General features: G+C 51.6%; 7 protein-coding genes across 7 annotated transcripts; 4 read left to right on the top strand and 3 right to left on the bottom strand.

Annotated features, from left to right (window-relative positions):
* Window positions 1-1,871: 1,871 nt before the first annotated feature.
* On the top strand, window positions 1,872-2,639 carry BDP81DRAFT_335883 (ctr copper transporter; the record flags this gene model as incomplete). Its single annotated transcript, XM_060585874.1, has 4 exons — window positions 1,872-1,964; window positions 2,027-2,075; window positions 2,129-2,444; window positions 2,501-2,639. 4 exons carry the CDS (start codon window positions 1,872-1,874, stop codon window positions 2,637-2,639), a joined length of 597 nt encoding a protein of 198 aa, XP_060437831.1.
* Window positions 2,640-3,240: 601 nt separating this feature from the next.
* BDP81DRAFT_511127 (uncharacterized protein) lies at window positions 3,241-4,376 on the top strand (the record flags this gene model as incomplete). Its single annotated transcript, XM_060595761.1, has 2 exons — window positions 3,241-3,499; window positions 3,561-4,376. Exons 1-2 carry the CDS (start codon window positions 3,374-3,376, stop codon window positions 4,374-4,376), a joined length of 942 nt encoding a protein of 313 aa, XP_060437830.1. The 5' UTR covers window positions 3,241-3,373.
* Window positions 4,377-11,737: 7,361 nt separating this feature from the next.
* BDP81DRAFT_171287 (uncharacterized protein) lies at window positions 11,738-12,128 on the top strand. The gene is made up of 2 exons (XM_060582165.1): window positions 11,738-11,901; window positions 11,966-12,128. The coding sequence occupies exons 1-2, from the start codon at window positions 11,780-11,782 to the stop codon at window positions 12,072-12,074; spliced, it is 231 nt and encodes a 76-aa protein (XP_060437829.1). The 5' UTR covers window positions 11,738-11,779; the 3' UTR covers window positions 12,075-12,128.
* Window positions 12,129-12,670: 542 nt separating this feature from the next.
* On the bottom strand, window positions 12,671-14,507 carry BDP81DRAFT_335918 (major facilitator superfamily transporter; the record flags this gene model as incomplete). The annotated part of the gene is made up of 6 exons (XM_060585879.1): window positions 12,671-12,841; window positions 12,926-13,031; window positions 13,112-13,364; window positions 13,433-14,154; window positions 14,216-14,244; window positions 14,301-14,507. 6 exons carry the CDS (start codon window positions 14,505-14,507, stop codon window positions 12,671-12,673), a joined length of 1,488 nt encoding a protein of 495 aa, XP_060437828.1.
* Window positions 14,508-15,670: 1,163 nt separating this feature from the next.
* Window positions 15,671-17,558, top strand: BDP81DRAFT_335929 (uncharacterized protein; the record flags this gene model as incomplete). Its single annotated transcript, XM_060585880.1, has 2 exons — window positions 15,671-17,367; window positions 17,423-17,558. The coding sequence occupies 2 exons, from the start codon at window positions 15,671-15,673 to the stop codon at window positions 17,556-17,558; spliced, it is 1,833 nt and encodes a 610-aa protein (XP_060437827.1).
* Window positions 17,559-17,619: 61 nt separating this feature from the next.
* On the bottom strand, window positions 17,620-19,812 carry BDP81DRAFT_400852 (fungal-specific transcription factor domain-containing protein; the record flags this gene model as incomplete). Its single annotated transcript, XM_060588744.1, has 1 exon — window positions 17,620-19,812. The coding sequence occupies one exon, from the start codon at window positions 19,810-19,812 to the stop codon at window positions 17,620-17,622; it is 2,193 nt and encodes a 730-aa protein (XP_060437826.1).
* A 284-nt stretch (window positions 19,813-20,096) lies between these two features.
* BDP81DRAFT_361986 (peptidase family M28) lies at window positions 20,097-22,273 on the bottom strand. Its single transcript, XM_060586435.1, has 3 exons — window positions 21,674-22,273; window positions 20,479-21,620; window positions 20,097-20,426 (listed from the first exon to the last, which is right to left on the bottom strand). The coding sequence occupies exons 1-3, from the start codon at window positions 21,972-21,974 to the stop codon at window positions 20,301-20,303; spliced, it is 1,569 nt and encodes a 522-aa protein (XP_060437825.1). The 5' UTR covers window positions 21,975-22,273; the 3' UTR covers window positions 20,097-20,300.
* Between the last annotated feature and the right edge of the window lie 288 nt (window positions 22,274-22,561).

Raw genomic sequence — 22,561 nt, 5'->3', positions numbered from 1 at the left:
ATCTGGAGTCTAGAATCGACAATCTTTCGCAAATGTTCTCAGAATAGCGCATGTCAGGCCAGGGGTGTCGGCCATTTTCCTTGGCCAAGTCCACCGCATCGCATCGGCCGAGGGCCTTGGAAGTAGCCGCTGTAAATGCTGACTTGCAAGTGAGCAGCCATGTCCCGAATTGCAGTCTGATGCCGTGACACAAAAGTTCAAAATCTGATAGAGCCATGGTTGTATCTAGCGAGGTTCGACGAGCTGATGGTCGTGCAAGCGAAACGCGGTGAGTGGGGGGCGTACAGGGCGTCTAGAGAGGCTCATCTTCACCGTCATTCCTGTGAAGCTGGGTGATAGGTGCCTCGTGAGCCGACGTCGGGATGTGCGACGGGGCGGGCATGGTGACCTTCTCGTCTTCGATGATCAACCCGACGGGTGACAGGGCTGAGCCCAAGGTGCAGCTTGTTCATAGCGTTACCGCGGGGAATCTCAAGAAATCTCTAGAACCAAGTTGTTGCTCCGTTTGGCGCAATTGGTAAGTTATTTTGAGCCTCGGGGTGCATCTGCCACGCAGTGGCCGAATGTGACCTGCCTGTTGCAACTTTGATGGAGGTACGAAGAAGTTAGAACGGGGGACAGGTTTGTACAGTCTCCGCCGAGTACCTACTTCGTACTGCGTTCGAGTAAGACATGGGTCGATAGGTGAGAGGACTGTGTGATGGGGAATACACGGTGCGGTGAACATGAAGAATCGAAAGTCGAGAATCGAGCCTTGCAGTCAAGCGGGTGTCGTGCGGGAAGTTTGTGGGAAGCAGCCCGGGGGTCTTTCGATGTTGCAATTGGGCGTAAACTTGCTCAAAAACTCTCAGGATGCTTGAGGCAGGAAGCGATAGCGTTGTCTTGGCAGCAGGAAAGAGCAGGAAAAGAGCAGGCAAGAGCGCAATTTTGCCCCCAGTTTCCCCGTGCGATTTTCTTACATGCGCCTTCCTGAACATACGATAAGGCAGGTCACTCCAACAGCGACCTTCGTTGGCTGCTTCCTTGCACGTTCGTGTCCTGCAGTACGTACCTCGTTGTACCTCATGTAACACAGGCCATACAGCAAGCGCGAACATTGAACATGAAGGATCAACTGCTTTCTTTGGCACTGCAGGCAAGGAAGGGAGGCCCTATGTTTATGTCCCCGGAAAGACCAGGCTTGCCCGTCAAGGTACCTACTATGTATGGATAGAGAAAGAATGGTACGTGCCTCAGAGTTCAAGTACAGGACCTCGTCAAGTGGAACCTCATCAGATAATCATCGACACATCCTCGTCGCTGCATTTACACCGATGCCCCTCACCAGCCACAGTCCAACCGGGACCGTCAATCAACTAACCATTATCGTCTACGGTCTCACGACTCGACTTTTCTACTTCTCTACCATGGATGTCTATCGTGTTTCCTCTGCCCACTAACCCGCCGAATCTTACTTCTGGACCCTTGTTTGTCTCTCGGGAAGGAATCTAGCGCAAACCAGTCCTTGTAACTCCCTCCATCCCATGGAAATCTAGCTCAAAGTGGGTCTCTTGGCAAAGGTCGTTCTTCCCTTCGCGGCAAAGAAGAGAGAAGATCGATTGGATACCCTGCTGGCTCTGCCCTTATATAACAATGTCGAGACATATCCCCATTACTCAAACTCTATTCCGTCTTTTCTTCTCCAGCTTCGCTCTACTCTGACTTCTTCCGGGCCGCCCCTGCTCCTTCGATCGATCGCCGTTTACGAGTATCACGACATCAGTACTGAGTGTTATCACAGCCCTACTAGAACACCACAGATCGTCCTCAGTAGCATTTGAAGAGAAACCGACGAGATGGACGGCATGTCAATGGCCACCACCACCACTGCCATGGCTGCTACTGGCACCATGAGCATGGCTGCTACCACCAGTACCAAGGCTGCCATGTCTGGCATGGGAAGCAGCACCGGCTGCAAGATTTCTGTACGTTACAGTCATCACCAACTTCACTCTGGTATCCATGGCGCCGACTAACCGCTTCTTAGATGTTGTGGAACTGGAACGTCAAGGACAGCTGCTTCATCAGCAGCCAGTGTACGAACTCCCCCACCTGTACCGACAACACCCAACCACTAACACCCCAGCAGGGAAGATCACCTCCAACGGCATGTTTGCCGGCTCATGTATCGGAGTTATTCTCCTGGTCATGGTCCTCGAGGCTCTCCGCCGCGCCACCAAGGAGTATGACAGATACCTCATCAAGGCCCACAAGCAGCAATACGCCAACGCCGGTGCCGTCTCCCCGAGCTCCGCTAGCGCCGACGACCACGGCAAGGGCCCGTCCGGCTCCGCCGCCGCTTTAGCCGCCAACGTCGTCCCGCCTTTCCGTCCCAACGTCCTGCAGCAGGCCGTCCGCGCCCTCATCCACATGTGCCAATTTGCAGTTGCCTACTTTGTCATGCTGTACGTCCCTTTGACTTTGCTTTAGCCCAAGAGAATTGCACTGACACCTTCTCTAGTCTTGCCATGTACTACAACGGTTACCTCATCATCTGCATCTTCATCGGTTCCTACATTGGCGCCTTCCTGTTCCAATGGGAGACTATCTACGACGGACCCACCACTGCTGCCAGCGAGGCTACCGTCTGCTGCGGTTGAACACGACTAGACATACTTGATACATCGACTCGAGGTTGACGGGAGACGACACACCACGTCGTTGGGGAGGAATGATAATACTATACCCACGCAGCGATCCAGTTGCACTACTGTTGAATCATAATCCAGCGCTAGTAATAGAAGCACGTTTCCAATTGCCTGACACCACGAAACCGATCTTTCTGCCTCCAATCTGCCCTGACGCCTACGACCAAAGACCTCAGAAGGGTTGTTCAACTTGTCTGCAATTCTTTTGCCTGTTAATCCGGTACTTTGATACTGGACACTAGCGCTGGGATCGTCAACCAGCCTACTAAACCGCAATATAGTTGCATTTGGCCGCATTATGCATATAAACCGCCTCTCCCCGCAAGGCAGATGCAAAAGGTTCGAGTAATCTTTGATGTAATTCACAGCCCTTCTTATTGCCGAAGTTTTGGGTCACTAGAGGGGGCATATGTCCTTCGTCTTGTCATTGCGAAGGATACCCCGCCGGATTTAAATGATCCGTCCATTTCCTCGGAAAGGGACGGCTTCAGCCATGATACGACTTGATCGGACACGCCATCTCGTCAGTATGTGCTCAACCAAAGACATCTTTGTTGTCCTGATCTAATCTACTCCTTAAATGCGCATAAGTTCCAGTCTTGACTCATCCTGTCTACGAATCTACATTATTTGAACGTCAAAACCACGAGCGGTCTTAATCAACGACGACCACCAAAACCACCAGGATGAACACCACCGGACTTCACACCAGAGAGCTCAGCCCCGGCTTCGGGATTGAAGCACACAGTTTTCCACTTCACCCAACCTCACTCGAGCAAAGCGCCCGCCTAATCGAAGACCTCGTCAAGGAAGTATGTTCCCCCTCCCTCCACCTCCCACTCGACATGCCCTAACGAAACCCAACTACACCAGTACGGCTTCCTCGTCATACGCAAAACCAACCTAACAGACGAAACCCACATTGCCCTAGCCCGGCACCTTGGCGACCTAGACGATGTCAAACCCTACAACAAGGCAGGCCGAGCCAACCGCCTCCAATACGACGAGCTCTTTGACGTAGGCAACATCGAGGCAGATGGATCGGTCGTCGACCCCATATCTCCACGCGCCCAGGCTGGATTAGGTAATGCCCTATTTCACGTTGATTCGAGCTTTAATCCACGAAGGGCGGGTTATTCTCTCCTTCTAGCTCATGAGTTGCCTCCAAGGGGTACGGGTGGAAGTACGGAGTTTTGCGATACGAGAGCTGCATGGGATGATCTTGAGGAGGAGATGAAGGTGAAGTTGATTGAGAAGGACTACGTTGCGTGTCATTCTATCCTGCATTCCAAGAAACTTGCCGCCCCGGAGCACTTTGCAAACATCGAACCCGCAGATTATCCCATGGGACGACACGAACTCGTCCAAACCCACGAGCTCTCCGGGCGGATGAACCTCTACCTCGCAGCACACATCCACCACATCGAGAACCTCGCCCCCGCAGCATCAAAGGCTCTGTTCGAGAAGCTCTTTGAACACGCCACGCAGGAAGAGTACCGCGTCACGGTGGAGTGGGAGGATGTTGGGGATTTAGTTGTTTGGGATAATACGTGCACGATGCATCGTGCCATGGGCGGGGAGTTTGCGTATCGATTTAGGAGGGATATGAGGAGGGCTACTGTTCATGATGGGAGTAGCCTGGCGTGGGGGTTGAATGAGAGGACGGGGGTGAGGCAGGGGTTGCCGTGATGGATGGGGCGTTGACGTTGGCTTCCATGGGGTGCCAAGTATTCGGATTATGTTTGCTAGGCCATGTCGTACACGAGAATTGAAGTCTTTTTTAAGTTTCTTGTTTAAAGAAACAACTATCCTTGCCACTTGATGGAATGAACCTCATGCCGGATTTGCCAATGAAACCCCTGTCATCTTGACCGTTACCGATGGCCCGTTTCTCGGTGGCAGGTCACCTACGCATTTACCGCAGTGGGCAGAGAGGCAGTCGGCAAACTTCGCGATGTCATCAGGCTCTTTGTCTACTAGGTAGGTGCCTTGATTCCATCCTTTGTTCACGATTTTACCAAACCGCTTCGCTAGTGGTAGGCAAACGATTCCCCATACCACCTTTCGACGCAAACACATCCATCCTCTCACTTCGGACTTATGGTATTATTAAATCTTCGAGTCTTGATTAGATGGCCATTCGTCATGAACCGGCGCCTGATGAACACTGGTCAGAGGCTGAAGGGAAAGCTGGGACTCGAGAGCAATCAAGATAAAAGCTCGCCAATGATTTGAGAGGCTGATAGCCGGGCTGGCGGTAATCTGAACCATCTGTTTAAAGTGACAAAGACGTGTTTTCCATCGCAATATGGTGAGTTCTATCACTACGCTCGCTATACGTAAGTCTAGGCAGAAATCAAAGAAAGTACGGATAACAGTTCTCTGAACAGCTTCATCTTGGCCGCCCAGGTGACGGTCTACGAAGAAAGAAAACTGAAAACTATCGTGTGATTTAGATCTCTGTGAAAAAATCTTATTCAACCGAATCAGTCAAATTTGAAATATTTTAAAGGTGAGATTGTCCATGTTGGAAGTGAAAATGATCTTGATCACATCATCAACAGAACCGGTCAATCTACGGACCGCTCGTTTAAGGTAGCTTCAAAACCTGCCTTACCAGCTCTCCTATATCACAATTCAATCCGTCCATCTATCTTGAGGTAAATAGATACTGTATAGTTTCACCTGCTCAGGAATTCGGAGGCCGTTACACATACTGATACTGTTGCATCAAGGACATCATGTCTACAAACGGGCTTACCAACGGGCTTACCAACGGACATTCCCACTCAAGCGGAGATTCGACCCCAGACGAGACAGACACGAACATGGAAGGATTCTCGGATAGGTACCTGTTTCCTTGTCGTTTTGTAGATTGCGTATATCACGAGGACAAAGACCCTGCCACACATTTCGAAAATGACCCTTTTTGGGTGGAGCATGAAGATAGTGTCGGATTGGAAGTCCAATTCGGCCGCGAGTAGGGGCAGAGCATGGGCCACCTCGAGGGGGTACACTTAGACCTCGACTACCCACCCAACCTCCGGTTGGAATCTCCCTTCTACTCCTCACGCAGAATCAATCAATACAGAGATATTGATACTTCGTCACCCCCAGGACCCTACGGTTCGAACCAAATTCCCTGTGAGAGGAATACCAACAGATAGGCATAAGAAGTGCTCTTACTTGTGGATTTGCACCGAAGAATTCGAAACTAAGGGACTTGCGGAACTTCATGAAAGGATGCACCACGAGAGGTTTGACCAGTGGTTTAAATGTGCCTGGTGCTCTAGAAGTTAGAGGTCTACAAATGAGTGGAGAAAGTGTGAAGTATCACACCACGCGGCCCGTGTTGAGTCCGGCTCTCACTGGGTGTGTATGGAAGGCCCTGATGAAAGCCCGTGCAAAACAGGCTTCAAGAGTCAATAACTTGATCAGTTCGGGAGACATCTATCGACGACACACAACGTACCCCAAGACCAAGTCTCAACAATTGTCGAAAATTCTGAGAGTAAGCCGAATGGAAGCGGATTCTTTTGTCTAGGTTGTGGCAAGGTTCGCAAGATCGACGATCCGGAATTTTCAGATTACCCCGAGGTTCATGGGCATTGGAATTCGCGGCGTTTGGATCATCACCTAAAGCATGTGACGTCCGTGGGACTTGTTTGGCCACAGCCCAGTCAGGGAGGGCCTAGATGAGGCGAGGAGGCTGGTGACGTTTGGGATTAGGCGGTTGTGCCAGAAAATTGGCTACTAGTACTGAGTTGGAGCAGCAAAGGGTATATACGATGATCTAGCTTCTAGTTCAATATATTTATGTACAAGAAAGTACTTGAAGAACAAATCATCGTGATCATCTTTCTTGTACAAAGATTATCTTAGCGTACGTAAGTACAACAATCACGAAGCTTTGATTTGAGACTGGAAGGCTCGCCTATCATGCAACACAAGAGTAAACACATTGACACCTATTGGAAGCTCATTGATGCGTCGGGAATGACCCATAGCATTCAAACTGGGTTCTCAAACGTACTAGGTAGTCTCAAAGGCGATCCTCTGGGTCACCTGGCTCAAGTGACAAAGGCGTGTTTACCGCTGGAGCATTGCAAACGTCATCACATCCGCGGAAGAAGTCAAAATAGGCGAATAGGACTGTCATTACCTAGATAGTTTACCTTTACAGGGAAGATCCAGCTGGTCATCGGCCACTTCTCTCAGATAACTCAAAGAGTCGTCTAGCTTAACCTTTGCTCAATAGTCCTCTACGGTCGATCCGAGTCTATGATGCATCTCACGGTGCACCACGTTTCTGGTGGCGGTCAGTATCAAAAAGAGAACAGTGTGTATTTTCCATCCATTCTCATCAGATTAAATCGAAGTATTTCTCTCAAACATGAACATCACTTTGATGCGTATAACTCAATGAGACATAATGAATGGCCCACGGTCTCACAGCCAAATCCATTTACAAGTACTAGGATGTAACAATCAAGAAGACCGGGAGTACAAGATCTGGCTCCACTTAGGGATTCATTTTAGGTGATATCTATCGCAATACGAGTATATCAAGATTCATAGTATCCGGGCTCGAAGTGAGAATAGCATCCATCACTCAGGACATTCTACGAATCTTGCAGTCAACCTACAAATCACAACGTTGACTTTCTACTCCCGCTAAACCACAAGTTGAACCACAAATCAACCTAAGGTAGCTATTATTTGGGTTGGCTCACCAGAATCGTATACGAGTTCGGCACATGCTAACAGTGTTGTAACAAAAGCACCATGTCTTCCTCAAACAGTGGCAGGCCCCCTGTGCTCCAGAACCCTGATATGGGGGTTGTACTCCAGCTTGTGTGCTATTATAAAGATTGCAACGACCATTTCGATGATGACGCGGACCGATATGCGCACGAACAAACGCATCTTACGTGCACGCATTGCGACCAAGCATTCGAAAGTGTGGCGGATCGGGTTGATCACGAAACAGCGCATCTTACGTGCTACTATGGATACTGTGGCTTACAATTCGAGACTGAGGAGCTCCGGAAGGAGCACGAAGAAAGTGAAGAAAGTGGACATTTTTCTGGCAATTTCCGGTGTACCATCTGCGGAAAAGCTTGGCCGGATGCAATCCAGTGGAGAGTGTGTGAAGCATCACACAATCCTAGACGGCCCGAGATTTACTGGGTGTGCTCGGAGGCATCGGTCATTGATGCAAAGCCGTGCAACACATCCTTCACCAGTGAGCAACGCGACAGGTTCGTGACACACTTGAGTTCACGGCATGGCCACCGATTACACACGCCGGATCGATTATCAGGCCACATTCTCGAGAAGTTTTGTTTTAAACATGCTGGATTCTGGTGCGGATGTTGTGGCAAGGATCTCAAATACGACTCTTCAAATATAAAAAGAGACCTTAAGGTCCACAAAATAGGCCAGTCACTGCGCTTGGATCACATACAAAAGCATGTGTTGGAAAATGGTGCCATCGGGTGGCATTGGCCTATTCCGGGAGTGTGAGAGTGAAGTAATTGATAGAGTAGAGATCAGCGATCCTGCCCGACGATGGGCCGCTGAATGAAAGGAGTAAGACATGTTTTTTTTTTGTGATTTAGTTGCAGGTCAGATATCTTTGCTTTAGGAGAGAAAGTCAAGAAAGCAATGAGAGCAGTAATTTGTAGTATTTGCCCCATGTCTCATTGCATTTGGCATCCTTTCCATGACTCGTGTCGTTGAATTCGAGCTTGGGCAGTTAGTTTCAGAAAGGCAGCAATCGGGGTTTTCTATTCAAAGTAACAAAAACGCACTTGTTTACCGCCGGGACAAGGTAAACACCACTATTCCGCCGCACTGTAAGTCGATATTGACAAAGAAGACTCAAAGTTTGTGGCAATCCCCTGCTCGAGTTCGCCTACCGCATCCTTTGTTAAAAAAGCAGCGATCCTTGCCGGCCAATGGAAAGGATTTCGGTTTCAAGCTTGACCAATGAAATCCCTGGCCATTGCCAATGGCCATTCTTCAATGCAGAATGCCGAGACTTACCGCATTGCCAAATTGGCCTCACAATTGCAGAGGGCTCTTTGTCACCTCAACCAACTATTCAGTATCCCAGCGAGTGACTTCATGAGGAGTTAGCAAACGCCGCCCAATATCAAGATTCGCCACAGAACACCTTTATCATGTCACTTCAAATAGTACAACGATGGGCCATGACGAGCATCATGGAACCTGGCAGTGAAGAATGTCCATTGATTGTGCAATGCGGTAATGTAGCACTAAACGCATTCACACCTGCCCAAAGGTCAATTGAATGACCATGAATGGATCTTAGCATCTATGAAGAACTACTGAGAAGTTGTGTCAATGGCGGTGTTCGGGGTCATCTGCCGAAAATGATAATTCACAAAACAATGTCTACCGCCGCAGCGTGGTAAACGCTACCATGCAGCAAGTCAACACGGAAGTTTTGCATCGTGATTCCCCAGATGTACTCACATTGACAGAGTTGATCTAGATGGCGATCAACCTCTTCTTTTAGGGAATTCAAAGGGTTGACTCATCTGGCCTTCTCTCTAAGATGCATTAATCTCATGCACGATACACAACCTTTCTGGTGGCGGTCAACACCAAGAATGAAGCGCGCTTTTCCATTTGAATCTTACCAGATGATATAGAAGCTTTTGGTTGATTGAACGAGGAAGATTGACTTGATTCATCTATTGTCACTCGGGCATGCTAAATACTTCACCGCCCATAATGCGCAGTAAACACTCCACGAGAATGGTGGAATGAGAACTGCCGAGAGCACGAGATCTTGATCTATCTCAAGGTATCAGATTATTAGTATAAGATGGTTAAGGGTATCCCGCTTCGAAGTGAGAACAAGACACATCACCACATCGGATCGAGACATTCTACAGACCTTGCATTTGACGTGTGATTCGTGAATTTGCCGTTCAACTCTTTCGACTAGAACTACCAATCTTGACAGTCTATCTCAAGGTAGCTATCACTTTGCGTCTCTTGCTAATCTACCTTAGTATACTAGGTATGTGCTTATCATACATGTGCTGACGATGTTATTACAAAAGCATCATGTCCGCAAACAGGACCGCGTATACGAACGGACATGGAGTCAATGGAAATCGGAACCATCGGTTCCATAATGTCAAAATTCTACTTTCCGTTGAAAATAGGCGCTCTGTATTCAGATAATGCAAAGAACTCGAGATATTGAAAAAAGTCCGAGGTCTAAATAACCTCAATTGGCTGTGAAGCCCAACCTATAGATGATCCCCGACATCGATGCCGAGAAGGCAAGACGTCAGTGACGTATTTCCATCCTTGCAAGACCTTGGAAGGTCTACATTACCGGTACAGAGGGGATCTAGAGCGTTCGAAAGGGTCGATGGTTATTCATGGCTATAGACTGCTCGTGTGGAAAAAGGAGAAGAAACGTCTATTCAAGTTTAGCCGCATATTGAATGCTCTTCGTAAAAGGTGTTCTTCATGGAGTCCAATAATGAAGTTAAAAAGTAACATTTCCATTATCCCTTCTACGGGTGTTCCATTTTGGGTGCTTCAAAGTTGACACTTGTCCAAAATGATCACTCATAGCATAATAGACAAGGATTCATGTCTGGCACACAGAAAGAGCATTGGAACTTTGTAGAATTTTAGATGTGAGACCGTCACATGATGTGCCAGGAACGATGATTCTAACGTCACGTTGAATAGGTAGTTGTTCAGTGTCACAAAAAGTGGACCACTCCTTATGGGCAGCATTAACCTCACCTATATCTCGTGACATTCAGGCAATCAACGAAAGAAATCGGAAAGACCTCGTAATCATCGGTCCTCGCGATTCATTCATGCCAACTTGTTCAACCACACATTCAGCTCCCGAAGGATCATGGGACTTAAGATCTGCTAAGCGTGGGCCACCTGATGAATGCATTTCGCGGCGCGCCTCGTTACCGGTGGGTATTCGAGCTTCTGGACGTGTAGGTCAGACACTGCGACATATTTGTAATTTGAGACTAAAATAAAACAGATTTTCAAGAAAGTATCACCCATATTGCCCGATCACTCCGGCACCCTTCTTGACCCAGCCGGGCTTAAAGCAGCTACAGAAACGTGACTACTTCCTACTGGCAGTCTTATTGACGGTTGCGTCAAGAGACTCGCCAGAACACGCAATCGTTCACCATTATTGTTGGAACCACGTGCAGAGCCTACTCCTCCAAGTGCTTCTGTCTCATCCCTGGACTCAGACCCCGCGAACAGTCGAGGGCCTGCTACTCTTATCTGAGTGGTTGCCTCACATCGAAACAAAAGGCTCCGCCTCGGCGGTCCAGAAGGATCATCTCAGTGAAGGAAGAACAACTTGGTCCATCGTTGACCTTGCCGTGCGCTTGGGCTACTCGTTAAGACTAGACCGTGCCGGATTCCGTGGCCCTGGTTCGGGAGACTCCGTGGATGAAAGACAGGAGCAGCATCGTCTCATTTGGATGTGTGAGTTTAGCTTCTTAGTTCATAATAGAGGATAGGATGTTCGTGCTGACCAACTTCTCGATTGTAGTCACATACTTGGCGGACAGGCAGATCTCAGTCCGACTGGGACAGTCTCTGGTCCCGTGGTCCAGCCCTGTCTTCCGATTTCACGGCCAAGGACTTCCCAAGTCTAAAGCCTGTAGCTGGATCGAGTACCAACGGCTACGCATCAATTCTACATGCGCACTTGGATCTGATGCAGGTACTCCACAACGCTCACTCGATACTGTATTCAGCTAATGAGAGGACGCAATCGATGATTCAGGAGGGCGACTACCCGCGCTACTTGGACGATCTCATTTAGGCAGCAATGGGATGGAGTACGAATTGGGGAGATCTCCAAGTATCTCCGAAGCTGAAGTCTACGCTCCGTCTTTCGCATGAATATCTTTGCTTATACATCAATGCATTCTCGTTTCATGCCGTAGTGACCCGAGAGGCTCAACCAGGAACCTCAAGGTCCTCAGCGGAACGACCGACGGCGACCCCGTTCCAGTAACAGACAGGGTTCAGATCTTTTCTCTAACGGTCTCATGGCCTCCCCCGACGCAAGATACATTTCAAGTGCCATCACTGCAGCACGAAATCTGCTTAGTCTCACCACGGAGCTAGATCCCCGAATGATCATGTGTTACCTTCCATCACGGTACCACCTGTTAGTCTCCGTTCATTCTCTTGACTCTCCACGTATGGAGCTGTCTGCTGACTCAAGCCGGCAGCTACGGACTCTATGCTGCAGTATTTCTATATAAAGCCCTTATTCAGGGGCTATCCGAGGCCAGGCTCAGCGGAACCAAGTGGGAGACCTGGCACAGGCCTTCATATTGACCTTGGACCAAGTGGCCTCGACTGAGCCGCATATCTGCCAGGGATATAGTGTCCTACTGAAGGAGCTTTGGCAGCAAGGATGTGACCCGCAGGTCGAACTTGGCCGAGAAGTCCGACGTGACAAAGGAACTCAGAAGCATCATTCGAGTGAAGTGGAAGACACCATATTTGTTGATCCGTCGACGGGGAACAACGAGGGAGGTTCTCAGACTCCGCTGCGCTGCGTAGATCAAGTGAACCAGCCTCCCGTGATGTGTGGATCGAACTCGACGGAGGTCGGTATGGGCACTCAGGACCTCCTGTCCTTCGAGAACTACCTGTTCAACTCCATGTGGCCCGAGTTGGCCAACTCAGAGCATCACAGGGTCTTCTATGACTTCGAAGGGGGACTACTGGGTTTTGATTTGAATCCCTCAAATGGATTCGAAACCCTATAGATAAATTCACTGAGGGACACTTTACCGCCCAGCCAGCATTGTGCTCGAGTTCAGACAAGACAGCAACAGATGCTACATGAGTCTTCTGATTATAAAAAACTTCAATTTTACCCAATCATAAACTACTTAGACAGCAACTTCCAACCTGAAAGTCTTCTTTCAATGGGCGTAAAATAACGTGGCCTCCGAATTGCTTGCCCTAATCCTCCTGTTTTCCCTAACAAGCATCCACTTCATCAACCAGGCGCCAGCAGCACATGCTACGCAGAATGCTGCGCTACTGGCCATCGGAATCACGTATCTCGGGGCGTCTGACGTGGGCCACAAGTACTGGTCGAGTAGTTAGCAAACAAGCCGTCTCGGAACACGTAGAAGTCAAGTTGAAAGGGGGGCAAATTGGAAGTGGCGACTTACAGGTGTCCAAATAAAGCTGATACTAGCGCTGGTATTGACAATAGCCAGCGCCGAAGCCTTCTTCTCTCTCGTCTGTCCGCACGTACTGCCAACCCAACCAAGAAGGCTTTCCCCGAAACATTGTCAGCTTCACTAAGGTAGAATCACGGAAATATCTTCAGAGACTCGAGGGAAGGTTCTACTCACATCGAGTTCACGCCGTACGTGCCAACAGTAAACACCGTCATGGCAAAGTACCTAGCGCCCGTATTCATCGTCACGCAAGCCAAGATGAACCCAAACGCAGCAACAGCCTTTGAAATGGTAATATGCCACGTCCTCTCGTTGAACCGACCCGAGCTCCACGCCCAGACGATGGATAGTATGCCGGCAATGAGGTAGGGTGGGCACGTCAGGACCAGCGTAATCGTCGTGTTGAAATTGAGCGTTTGGACAATCGCTTCGCACGCAAATTAGTCAGTGGCTGTCAACAGAATCGAGAGGGAGAGAACTGAGGAGGAAACTCACTGGGGAAGAAATTCTTGAACCCATTCGTCGCAAGATGGCAATGCTGCATCCAAATAAACACCCACACCTTCGGATCAACAATGGCCTCGCGCAGACCACCCCAGGTACTACTCTGCATCTTCGCGCCAACAGTATCCCTCTCAATCCTATCATGCGCAAGCTGTCGTTCCTCAGGCGTAAGCCACCTCGTCGTAAGAGGCTCGTCGGGGAGCGTGAAGCAAGCAATCATAGCAATCACAAACGTCACCGCGCCCTGCAGAATAAACAACCACCGCCACCCCTCGAGACCATTTAGTCCCTCCATACCGTGAAACACACCCGCGGCAATCAACCCCGCAAACGCAGTCGCCAGAATATTCCCAGAATACAGCACACTTATCCTCGTCGCGAGTTCCTTTCTGGTGTAAAAGATGGACAAGATGTACAGCGCGCCGGGGTAATACGGCGCCTCGACGACACCGAGGAAGAAGCGCGTGAGGATGAGGCCCCTGTAATCTTTTACGACGGCGGTGAGGGCGGATACCACGGCCCAGGCCATCATGAAGCCGCCCATATACCAGGAGGGACGCACGCGGGTGAGGATCATGTTGCTGGGGATCTGGCCGAGGATGTAGCCGACGAAGAGGATGGAGACGCTGGTGGAGTATTCGACGCTGCTGAGGCCGAGTTGTTTTTCGAGGCCGTTGAGGCGGGCTAGGGCTATTGCGTTGCGGTCGAGGTAGCTGGGTGGTGTTAGTTAGTTGGCTTTGAGAGTTGTTGTTGGGGGCGGTGGAGAGAACATACTTGAGCCAGTACATCAACCAAAGGGTTGGCTTCATGGACAGTTAGATCAAGTTCAGACAAGTAGCTTGAGTCTCGTGAGTCATACCATCACCCAGAGATCCAACTTCCTCACAAGCTTGATCTCCGTAGGATCAGTCTTGGCCGCAGCTCCAGAGTAGTCAACCGCCGCAGCAGGCCTCTTCTCGTCGTCCAAGACATGAGAATGCTCCTGGTGAAGAACCTTCTGCTTCTCAATGTCGGTTGGTGATTGCGCCGGAAGGCCATTGGCCACAGTTTCCGTGTGCGTCGCCATCCTGACGATGCTGTTATCGTTGCTACTAATCCTCAACAAGAAGAAGAATGAGTTTGCGAGCGACAACGGTAAATAAGTTGAACAGTTGAGTCAATGAATCGGGGGTCACATCCAGAAACCTGGTCAAGGGTAACCAAGGCTGTATATGTACAATAATCTCGTACAACAAAACCTCAACCCCCCCTCGGGCCCTCTTCCCCGCAACAACCCCGGATTTGGCATCCTTGGCTCCGCGATATCTGGTGGGGGCGCCGTAACATAGTGACAGGGTGGTAATCCATAGCCTTGGACCCAAAGTGACGGCGCCCACATTGTAAAGTGGTAGGTCGTGGAAGCGTAAAGCGGCAAAAGCACAACTCGGCCAGCGGCGCCGAAAGCCGACAAGACCCATAAGTAGTATGGAGAGCGGCCACATCCCCGCGCGCGGTATCCCACACGCCACAAAGGATTCATGGTCTTCCACTGCCCAGCCGCCGTCCTCTCTCCAACTCCAGATTTCCGCCTTGGCATTTGTTCGCTCAGTTCCCCGCTGGATGGTGGTATTGGGGAAGGTTGAGGTGAGCCAGACATGGCTCTTCTTACTCGTTCCTCTGAAGACTGAGCCAATCAGACAATACGTTATTGGAGAGTCTCGTATGTGTTGGTTCTCGGTAAAGTGTTGAGAGGCTGGGAGAGAAGAGTTGTGGGGGAGTTTTCGGCCTCGGCGGCGGCGCCGATGCGTCGGTCGGTGGTGCCGCTCTGTCGTGAACGTACATCACCGTGATCAGCTGGGAAACTCCAACGGACGTCTATGCATTCTTGCTTGATACTTTGATTGGCGTCACTCTGATTTGCCCCTTATGATCTCGATGGATCATGCAGGGTGTTGCAGACGGATGACATCCGTTCGAGGTCTTGGCTCGGTGCTGAGTCCGCAATCGGCGGTTGCTGTTGTCTGGCTCCAGAAGATGGATCGCATTTACATTTGGCATTCCGAAGATATCCGTCGGCACATGTAGATCAGACGGCTGTAGAAGTCTCGTATGAAAATACCGCGTACCGCGTTGAAGTCTAATCTTCTATTTCCTTTGATCTGCTGCCTCTCCTCACTTTGCTCCTCTCGCTATCTCGTTCTTTTTCCCTGCCCTCCTTCCCCCCTTCCTTCAACAGCCACAAGTCCAACCATGATCGATAAACCCTCCCTCAGAATCGGAAATGTCTCCGGCGCAACAGGCGACCACCCGCACGCCATGGCGCGCATGCTGCGCTCCGGCAACGTCCAAGTCATCACGGGCGACTGGCTCTCCGAGATGAACATCGCCTGGAACGCAATCACCAAACGCGACGTCGACCCGAACCTCGGCTACGAGAACGGCTTCTACGAACAGCTCGAAGAATGCATCGACGACATCATGACCAAGGACGTTCGCGTCGTGACGAACGCGGGAGCGCTCAACACCGTTGCGTTATTCGACAAGATCAAGGAGCTGTGTAAGAGGAAGGGATGCCCCGAGAGCGTAGTTGCCGCTGTTCTGGGGGATGATGTCTCGGGGTTACTCCAAGATACATCGAAGAGAGGGGATCTAACGTTCCCAAACTTGGATCATCCGGAGACGACTCTCGATGACTGGGGTTTCGAGCCGTGTTGTGGCAATGCGTACATCGGATGCTGGGGAATCGTGGAGGCTCTCAGAGCAGGCGCGCGCATCGTAGTCTGTGGACGATGTACCGACGCTTCGCCAGTAATGGGCGCTGCGGCGTGGTACTACGGCTGGAGAGAGGACCAACACCAGGAACTGGCTGGTGCCCTGCTCGCGGCGCACTTGATCGAGTGCGGTCCGTACGTCGTGGGCGCCAACTTCTCCGGCTTCAAAGATTTCCTTCCAGAGCTGATCGATCTCGCGTTCCCTGTTGCTGAGATTGATCGTGACGGCGAGTGCGTTATCAGCAAGACTGCCGAGGGCGGCGGCCATGTTACGCGACAGACCGTCACGGCACAGCTGCTATATGAGCTGCAGGGCCACCTCTACCTCAATCCTGACGTGGTTGCCGACTTATCCAACGTCCGCGTCGAGGAGCAAAAGGATTCTGGGGAAGATCGTGTCAGAGTATGGGGTGCTAAAGGCCTTCCGCCTCCACCAACCACGAAAGTCATGTTCGCTGCCGAAGGCGGATACCAAGCTGAGGCGACATTCTATATCAACGGACTTGACGTGAACGAGAAAGTGGCCGTGATGAAGAACCAGCTGGGACATCTCTTCAAGGACAGCAACTTCAGCAGGCTGAGTATCGAGCAGTACGGCACAGAAGCCCAGAACCCCAGCTCTCAGCAGGCCGGCACCGTGCATCTTCGTGTCTTTGCGCAAGCGCGCAGGAAGGAGGATATTGCAGCCGTCAACTTCAAGGTTCCCATTTATGCTGTGAGAATGCAGAGTTACCCCGGCTACCACATGTCGCTAGATTTCCGGACCATGGATCCAAAGCCGTTCATGGAGATATTCCCGGCGCTGATACCTCAATCGGCTATCGACCACCAAGTGCTTCTGGGCTCAGGAGAGCTGATCTCCATTGCTCCGCCTCAGAGCACAGCGGTATACAAGGTTGAAAGGCCGTCCGCCGACACGTTTGAACAGATCGACATCATCTCCCTGGGTCCGACAGAGTTCGCGCCCTTGGGCAGCATTGTCCACGCTCGTTCTGGAGACAAGGCCGATAACTCGAACGTGGGCTTCTTCGTTCGCAACGAAGATGAGTACCCCTGGCTGCGGACTATCTTGACCGTGGGTCGGCTTAAGCAGCTGCTGGGTGACGATTGGTACAAGAATAATCCAGAGCGGAGGGTCGAACGGGTTGAGTTTCCCGGGATCAATGCTGTGCATTTGTGAGTCGAGCTTCTTCTCTTTTGCTGTGTCGGTGTTGGCTAATGATTGTGTCAGCCGGATACTGGACAACTTGAATGGAGGAATTGCATCCTCCGATAGGATAGATGGCTTGGGCAAGGGAATTGCGGAGTACTTACGGAGTCGATACGTCGAGGTGCCACGAACATTCTTGAAACGTGGTCGGATTTGAGGTGTAGTGATAGCTTGTACCAATAATGGAAGAACGTATTTGTTCTCAAAATTCCTTAATACTAAAAGTAGCGACTCGGAATTTCTCCCATTCCGAACAGCCAATCTTGGGAAAGCTGAGCAATGGCGTCGCTGTGGTACTGGTCGTAGCAGATATTCTGCAGGTCCCCGAAGCAATCTCGTAGAGTCTCGTCGACGGTCATATTCGTGCCGGGGCCGTGACCGTACATGGCGTCATTCAGGCTCATGTCCATAGCCTGGGACAGATGCTCTGTGTCGCCTGTAGGTTGGTTATTATATGTCGGCTCATTTGATGATGAGGCATGTCCAGTTTGGGCTTCGACAATATCAGCGACAACGGCGTCACTGAGTCGGTCAAATACTTCCGAGCAATTGCGTGCCATAGCCCATCTCTCAGATACCGCCACTAGCACCTTTGAGCAAGCCCGGGTATCGTTCACCACCTGGCTAATCGTAGGAGTTGCTCGCAGTGTGGCTCTGGGCGTGTTTGCGTTGGCAGGGTTCCGGCTTTGGATATGCTGGAGGTGATTCCTCAGTGCATAGATGTAGGAGAGTCCTGCGATGAAAATGGAGTGAAGCGTTACCCAAGAGTAGTTGATCTTCCTCGAGCGATGTAGGTTGGCATACAGCTTGATAGCCTCCTGTGATGAATCGAACATGTGCTGTAGCACGATGCTGTTGCCGGTTGCATCGCAAAGAGTGGGAGATGGGCGGAACAGCATCAGGATCCCGTTGTGGTATAGGAGATTGTACCATTCAGCTGAGCGAAAACTAGATCTGCTAGCTGGCGAGATGAGCAGCGCGTCTGCGGGAATCAGCGGTAGATTCCTGGTCCCCTCACGCCATGATTGGAGCTCTTCGACAAGGGCACTTCGGCTATCTTCGTAGGTGACGGGGTCTCGGGTTGTGTTGGCACTGCGGTGGAGGACGTTGAGAATCTTGCCGCAAATCAGTCGGTACCTGACAATGTGGACGAAGATTGCGGTCCCTAGATGCCACTCTGGCGTCATGAAGGGAGCCGTCGACAAAGAAGTTGGAAGTGGAACGGGGCTGCCGGGCATATCAAAGGGCGGGAGCTCGACGTCGATGTCCTCAAGCTGGATGGCCAGCGGTCGCCCCAGAATGAGACTGGCAATTCGATCCATAGACACCACACTCCAAAAACACCTCCTCTTGATTTCAACGTCTTCGTGCCTGCCCTCCGCATCCGTCTCATCACCGGGTCGTGGCTGAGGGACGGTATACGTCGACGCTTTGTGCAACCCAAGCTCGAAACATGTCCTCGCCGCAACGCCAATCAAGTGCCAGACACTGGTACTCGTGTCGTGTGAAGTCGTACTCATCCTGTACTGACAGATCAGTAGCAAAGCCTGAAGGGCAGTGATGCCGCCACGAGAGAGCACATCGCCCAAGCGCGTCATGGCTCGGGTGTAGTGGACCTCGGAATCCCAGAACCCGTTCCAGTTCAGCTTGTAGACTTGTGCTGTCCCGATGGCGAGAGTCATGTCGACGAGAAAGCTGTCGATGGGACTCGCGTTTCCCGAGGTTCCTACGTCATACACGGCATCTAATGCCCGGTCCAGTGCTCTCGGTGAGAGAAACGGGTAGCAAAGCCGGTCATGACTGGAGTATGCGTCAAGTATCTCTACCGTCATGCTCCTCGGTGGCAGACTCGAAGCTCCACTGGGCACAAGGCTTCCCGTACGTCCATGATGACGCGATGTTGAGCTGGAGTGCTGGCCAACGGTATGGCTGGGTGCCCCTGCAAATTGGCTATGAGACTGTAGCAGATTGGCGAGGAACAAACCGCTCGTCGAGCCGACAAAGTCTCGACCGCCTCCAGCGCTAAGTGACAAGTGAATGACCTGGCTAGCAATCTCGCCGCTCCCAGCAGTTGGTGCTTCGGACTCGTCAGTCTGCAGCCCCAGGCTTGACGTCGTAGTCGGAGTTGCAAGTCTCTCATCCTCGGTGCCTGGTTGGTGTTGCTGCTGCTGCTGGGCATCGACCAGTCTCCCAGTCAGATTGTCGTTTTCAGCCTGCAGATCTCGGATATGCTGCTCAAGCCTCTCGACATCCTGGCGGCGGAGTTGTATCTGATGTTCCCTCGCGGCATATGTGCACTGGACGTTGATTCGCGAGCAAGGGGCGCATGACGGCCGGGTGCGGTCGCATTTGACCTTTCGGCGGTGGCAGCGCTGGCATGCGCCGGTCCGGCTGACTGAACCGGAGGGCATTGAGTTCGATATCTGTTCAGTGACTCAGGGAGTGGCCGACACTTCAGGTGTCAGCATCAAGCAAGTTTGACATGGTGTTGCAGTTGGATATGAATGAAGGATGCCAAGAACATGTGAGGGATCCAACGAGGTGGGAAATCTGGGGTAATTAGAACGTCTCCGCTCTCCGGGGTTCCTCAACCAGCCACCCCGCGCCTCCGCTTTCTACGCCGGTGGATCCCTAGATGCTCTCATCGGTTCTTGACAGCTACAATCACCGCCGGATACACGTAGGGATGGTTGTTCTCACACACATGAAGACTGTCGAGCATTATCGTTCAAGGCAAACTCATTATCTACGAAGCAACTATCAAAATGAATGCGCGCCAAGTAACCCGATCCTCTGCTTCGACACCACAACATAACCCATCTTGATATACTCCTATTACCAAATGCTAGATAGTGTACACTAGTGCGTCATACTATTGACAAATCATGTCTTCTCACACCTAGATGAAAAGCTTGCTGCCATGATACTTGGTCTTCTTCGAGTACGTCGAGGCAGTAGCCGCCTTGGTACGCTCGGGGAAGCCCTTGAAGGACACGGCGTAGGTGGCGACAGAGTGAGAAACCAGCTAAGACGTTTGTCAGTATTGTGAATGAGTTTTGGGATGTCACGAAACTCACCTTGGTGTTAAGCTCCCAAGCAGTCAAGTTCACGTTGCCGACATCGTCGCACAACTGGTGGTAGCACGGGTCGTACCAGTCGCCGGCCTTGCCGCCGAACAGCTTGGCCTCCTCCTTGGTCTTGATGCCCTCAGCACCGGTAGCAATACCACCACCGGGAATGCCGTTGCGGATGAAAGCATCGTAATCACTGCGACCATCGAACGGAATGAAGGTGTAAGCAAGGCTGTGAGCCTTGTACCAGTCCACGTAGAGGTCACGCAGCTCCTCGGAGCCAGTGGGGTTGACGGCGTTCGTGGCGTTGTATACCTGGTAAGCGTAGTTGGGGCTGCCAAGCATGTCGTAGTCCATGAAGAGACGGATCTTCTGGTTCTCCTCCTCGGGCAAGACATCAACGTAGTAGTCTGAGCCAAGAAGGCCCTCTTCCTCACCGGCCCACCAGGCGAAGCGAACGCAGTTGTTGACGCTGAACTTGGTCAGCTGAGTGGCGATCTCCAGAAGACTCAAGCTGCCGGAGCCGTCATCGTTGATGCCGGGTCCCTCGGCAACACTGTCACTGTGTCCACCGAGCATTACGCAGTTGTCCTGGTCACCCTCGATGGTCTGGGCGAGGATGTTGGTGGTCTCGATGGTGTTGACAACGGCATCGATGTAGGCAATAGCATCAACGGATTCGCCCTTGCCGAGCTTCTCAAGAATGGGCTTAGCATCGTCACCACCCAGACCAAAGGTGGCAATGTGGTCGGGAGAAGGCGTTCCAAGTGTGCCGTGCACAGTCTCGGTCTCGTAGTTGTACACGACAGCTGCGATAGCGCCAGCCTTGCCGGCCTGCTCACTCTTGGCTCCGAACGCACAGGTGCCGCGGCGGATAAACGCGATGTTGCCCTTCACCTTGGAAGGGTAGTCGGAGGCGTCGCATCCGTTGTTCTCGACGAAGATGAGGTCACCGTACACGGGCTCCTTGTCCTTCGTGGGCGGGGTCAGGGCCATAGGAGAGGCCGACTTTGGCACATCGTTTCCGATAACGAGGCGCGACTCGAAGACATTGCCCGAGACGGCGGGGAAGGTCTGGTTCCAGATCTTGTAGTAGTCGCCCAGCTTCGCGAGCTCGAAGTAGATGTACTCCAAAGTTCCGAGATGACCTATGCAACAGGTAAGCACGAAGAGTGGTAAGTTGCTGGGAGAACGGCCGTACCATCGCTGCCAATGACGCGCGTGGGGTGGTTGTACTCTTCTTCTCCCAGCTTCGCGATATCGTAGAGGTCCTTGGCGCGCGCAAGGAGGTTGTCGGCGCTGATGGTGTCCTGAAGGGCCTCGGTCTCGACCAAGGGCTTCTTGGAAGACGACGACGCGGTGGACGGGGATGTTGCGACGATAGGCGCCTCGTCGGCAATCATCGGTGCCTGTTGTTCAGGTACCTGCATCTGCATCTGCAGGGCGGACACACCACCAAGCAGGGCCAAACCGGCCAATTGTAGTCGACGAGCTCCAGTCATGATGTTCAATACCTCAGTTCGGAACTTGAGTTGCAAAAATGAGGTTGAGACGAGGTTGGGAAGCTGTGTCACAGACCTGGGGGGGTCAGAGCTGGGTCTCAGTCGGGACTCGGGAGCTGTTGCGATAGACGACCGATATCGCGAATCGGTTAGTCATGTTGCCGAGGCCCACCATTCGTCATAGCTCTTATCTTATCGAGTTCGGCTGACATAATCTGGCTGAGCGATAAGACATCAACGCCCAGCGTTGGCACGGGGTCTTTTGATTCTGGAAACGGCCCTGGCTTAGCACTCCCTCGCTTCGCTGGGCGATTACGTTGTTAGCGCAGATTGCAGCTGTCAAGGTGGCCCCGAGACTCCGTCACCCCTGCTTTATAGCAAATCCAAGGGGTCAAGCGGCCCCCGTATGCGCATGTTTTCATAGGGGGGCACTGGGGGCCACGGGGTTGAAGATCAGGACACAGTGGACCGGGGGGGAAGCTCCAGGCAATTCAGGAGCTCCGCCCCCCCAAAGCACCTCTCCAAAGGGCAAAGGGCCCGCAGGTGCCTGTCTCTCGGTGCTGCTGCTCACCACCGGGCACTTTTAC

This window comes from Colletotrichum phormii, assembly GCF_030913505.1.
Source record: "Colletotrichum phormii strain CBS 102054 chromosome Unknown BDP81scaffold_43, whole genome shotgun sequence".
Lineage (NCBI taxonomy): Eukaryota > Fungi > Ascomycota > Sordariomycetes > Glomerellales > Glomerellaceae > Colletotrichum > Colletotrichum phormii.
Note: the sequence above shows the minus strand (reverse complement) of the source record. Positions and strands in the feature narration are given on the sequence as shown.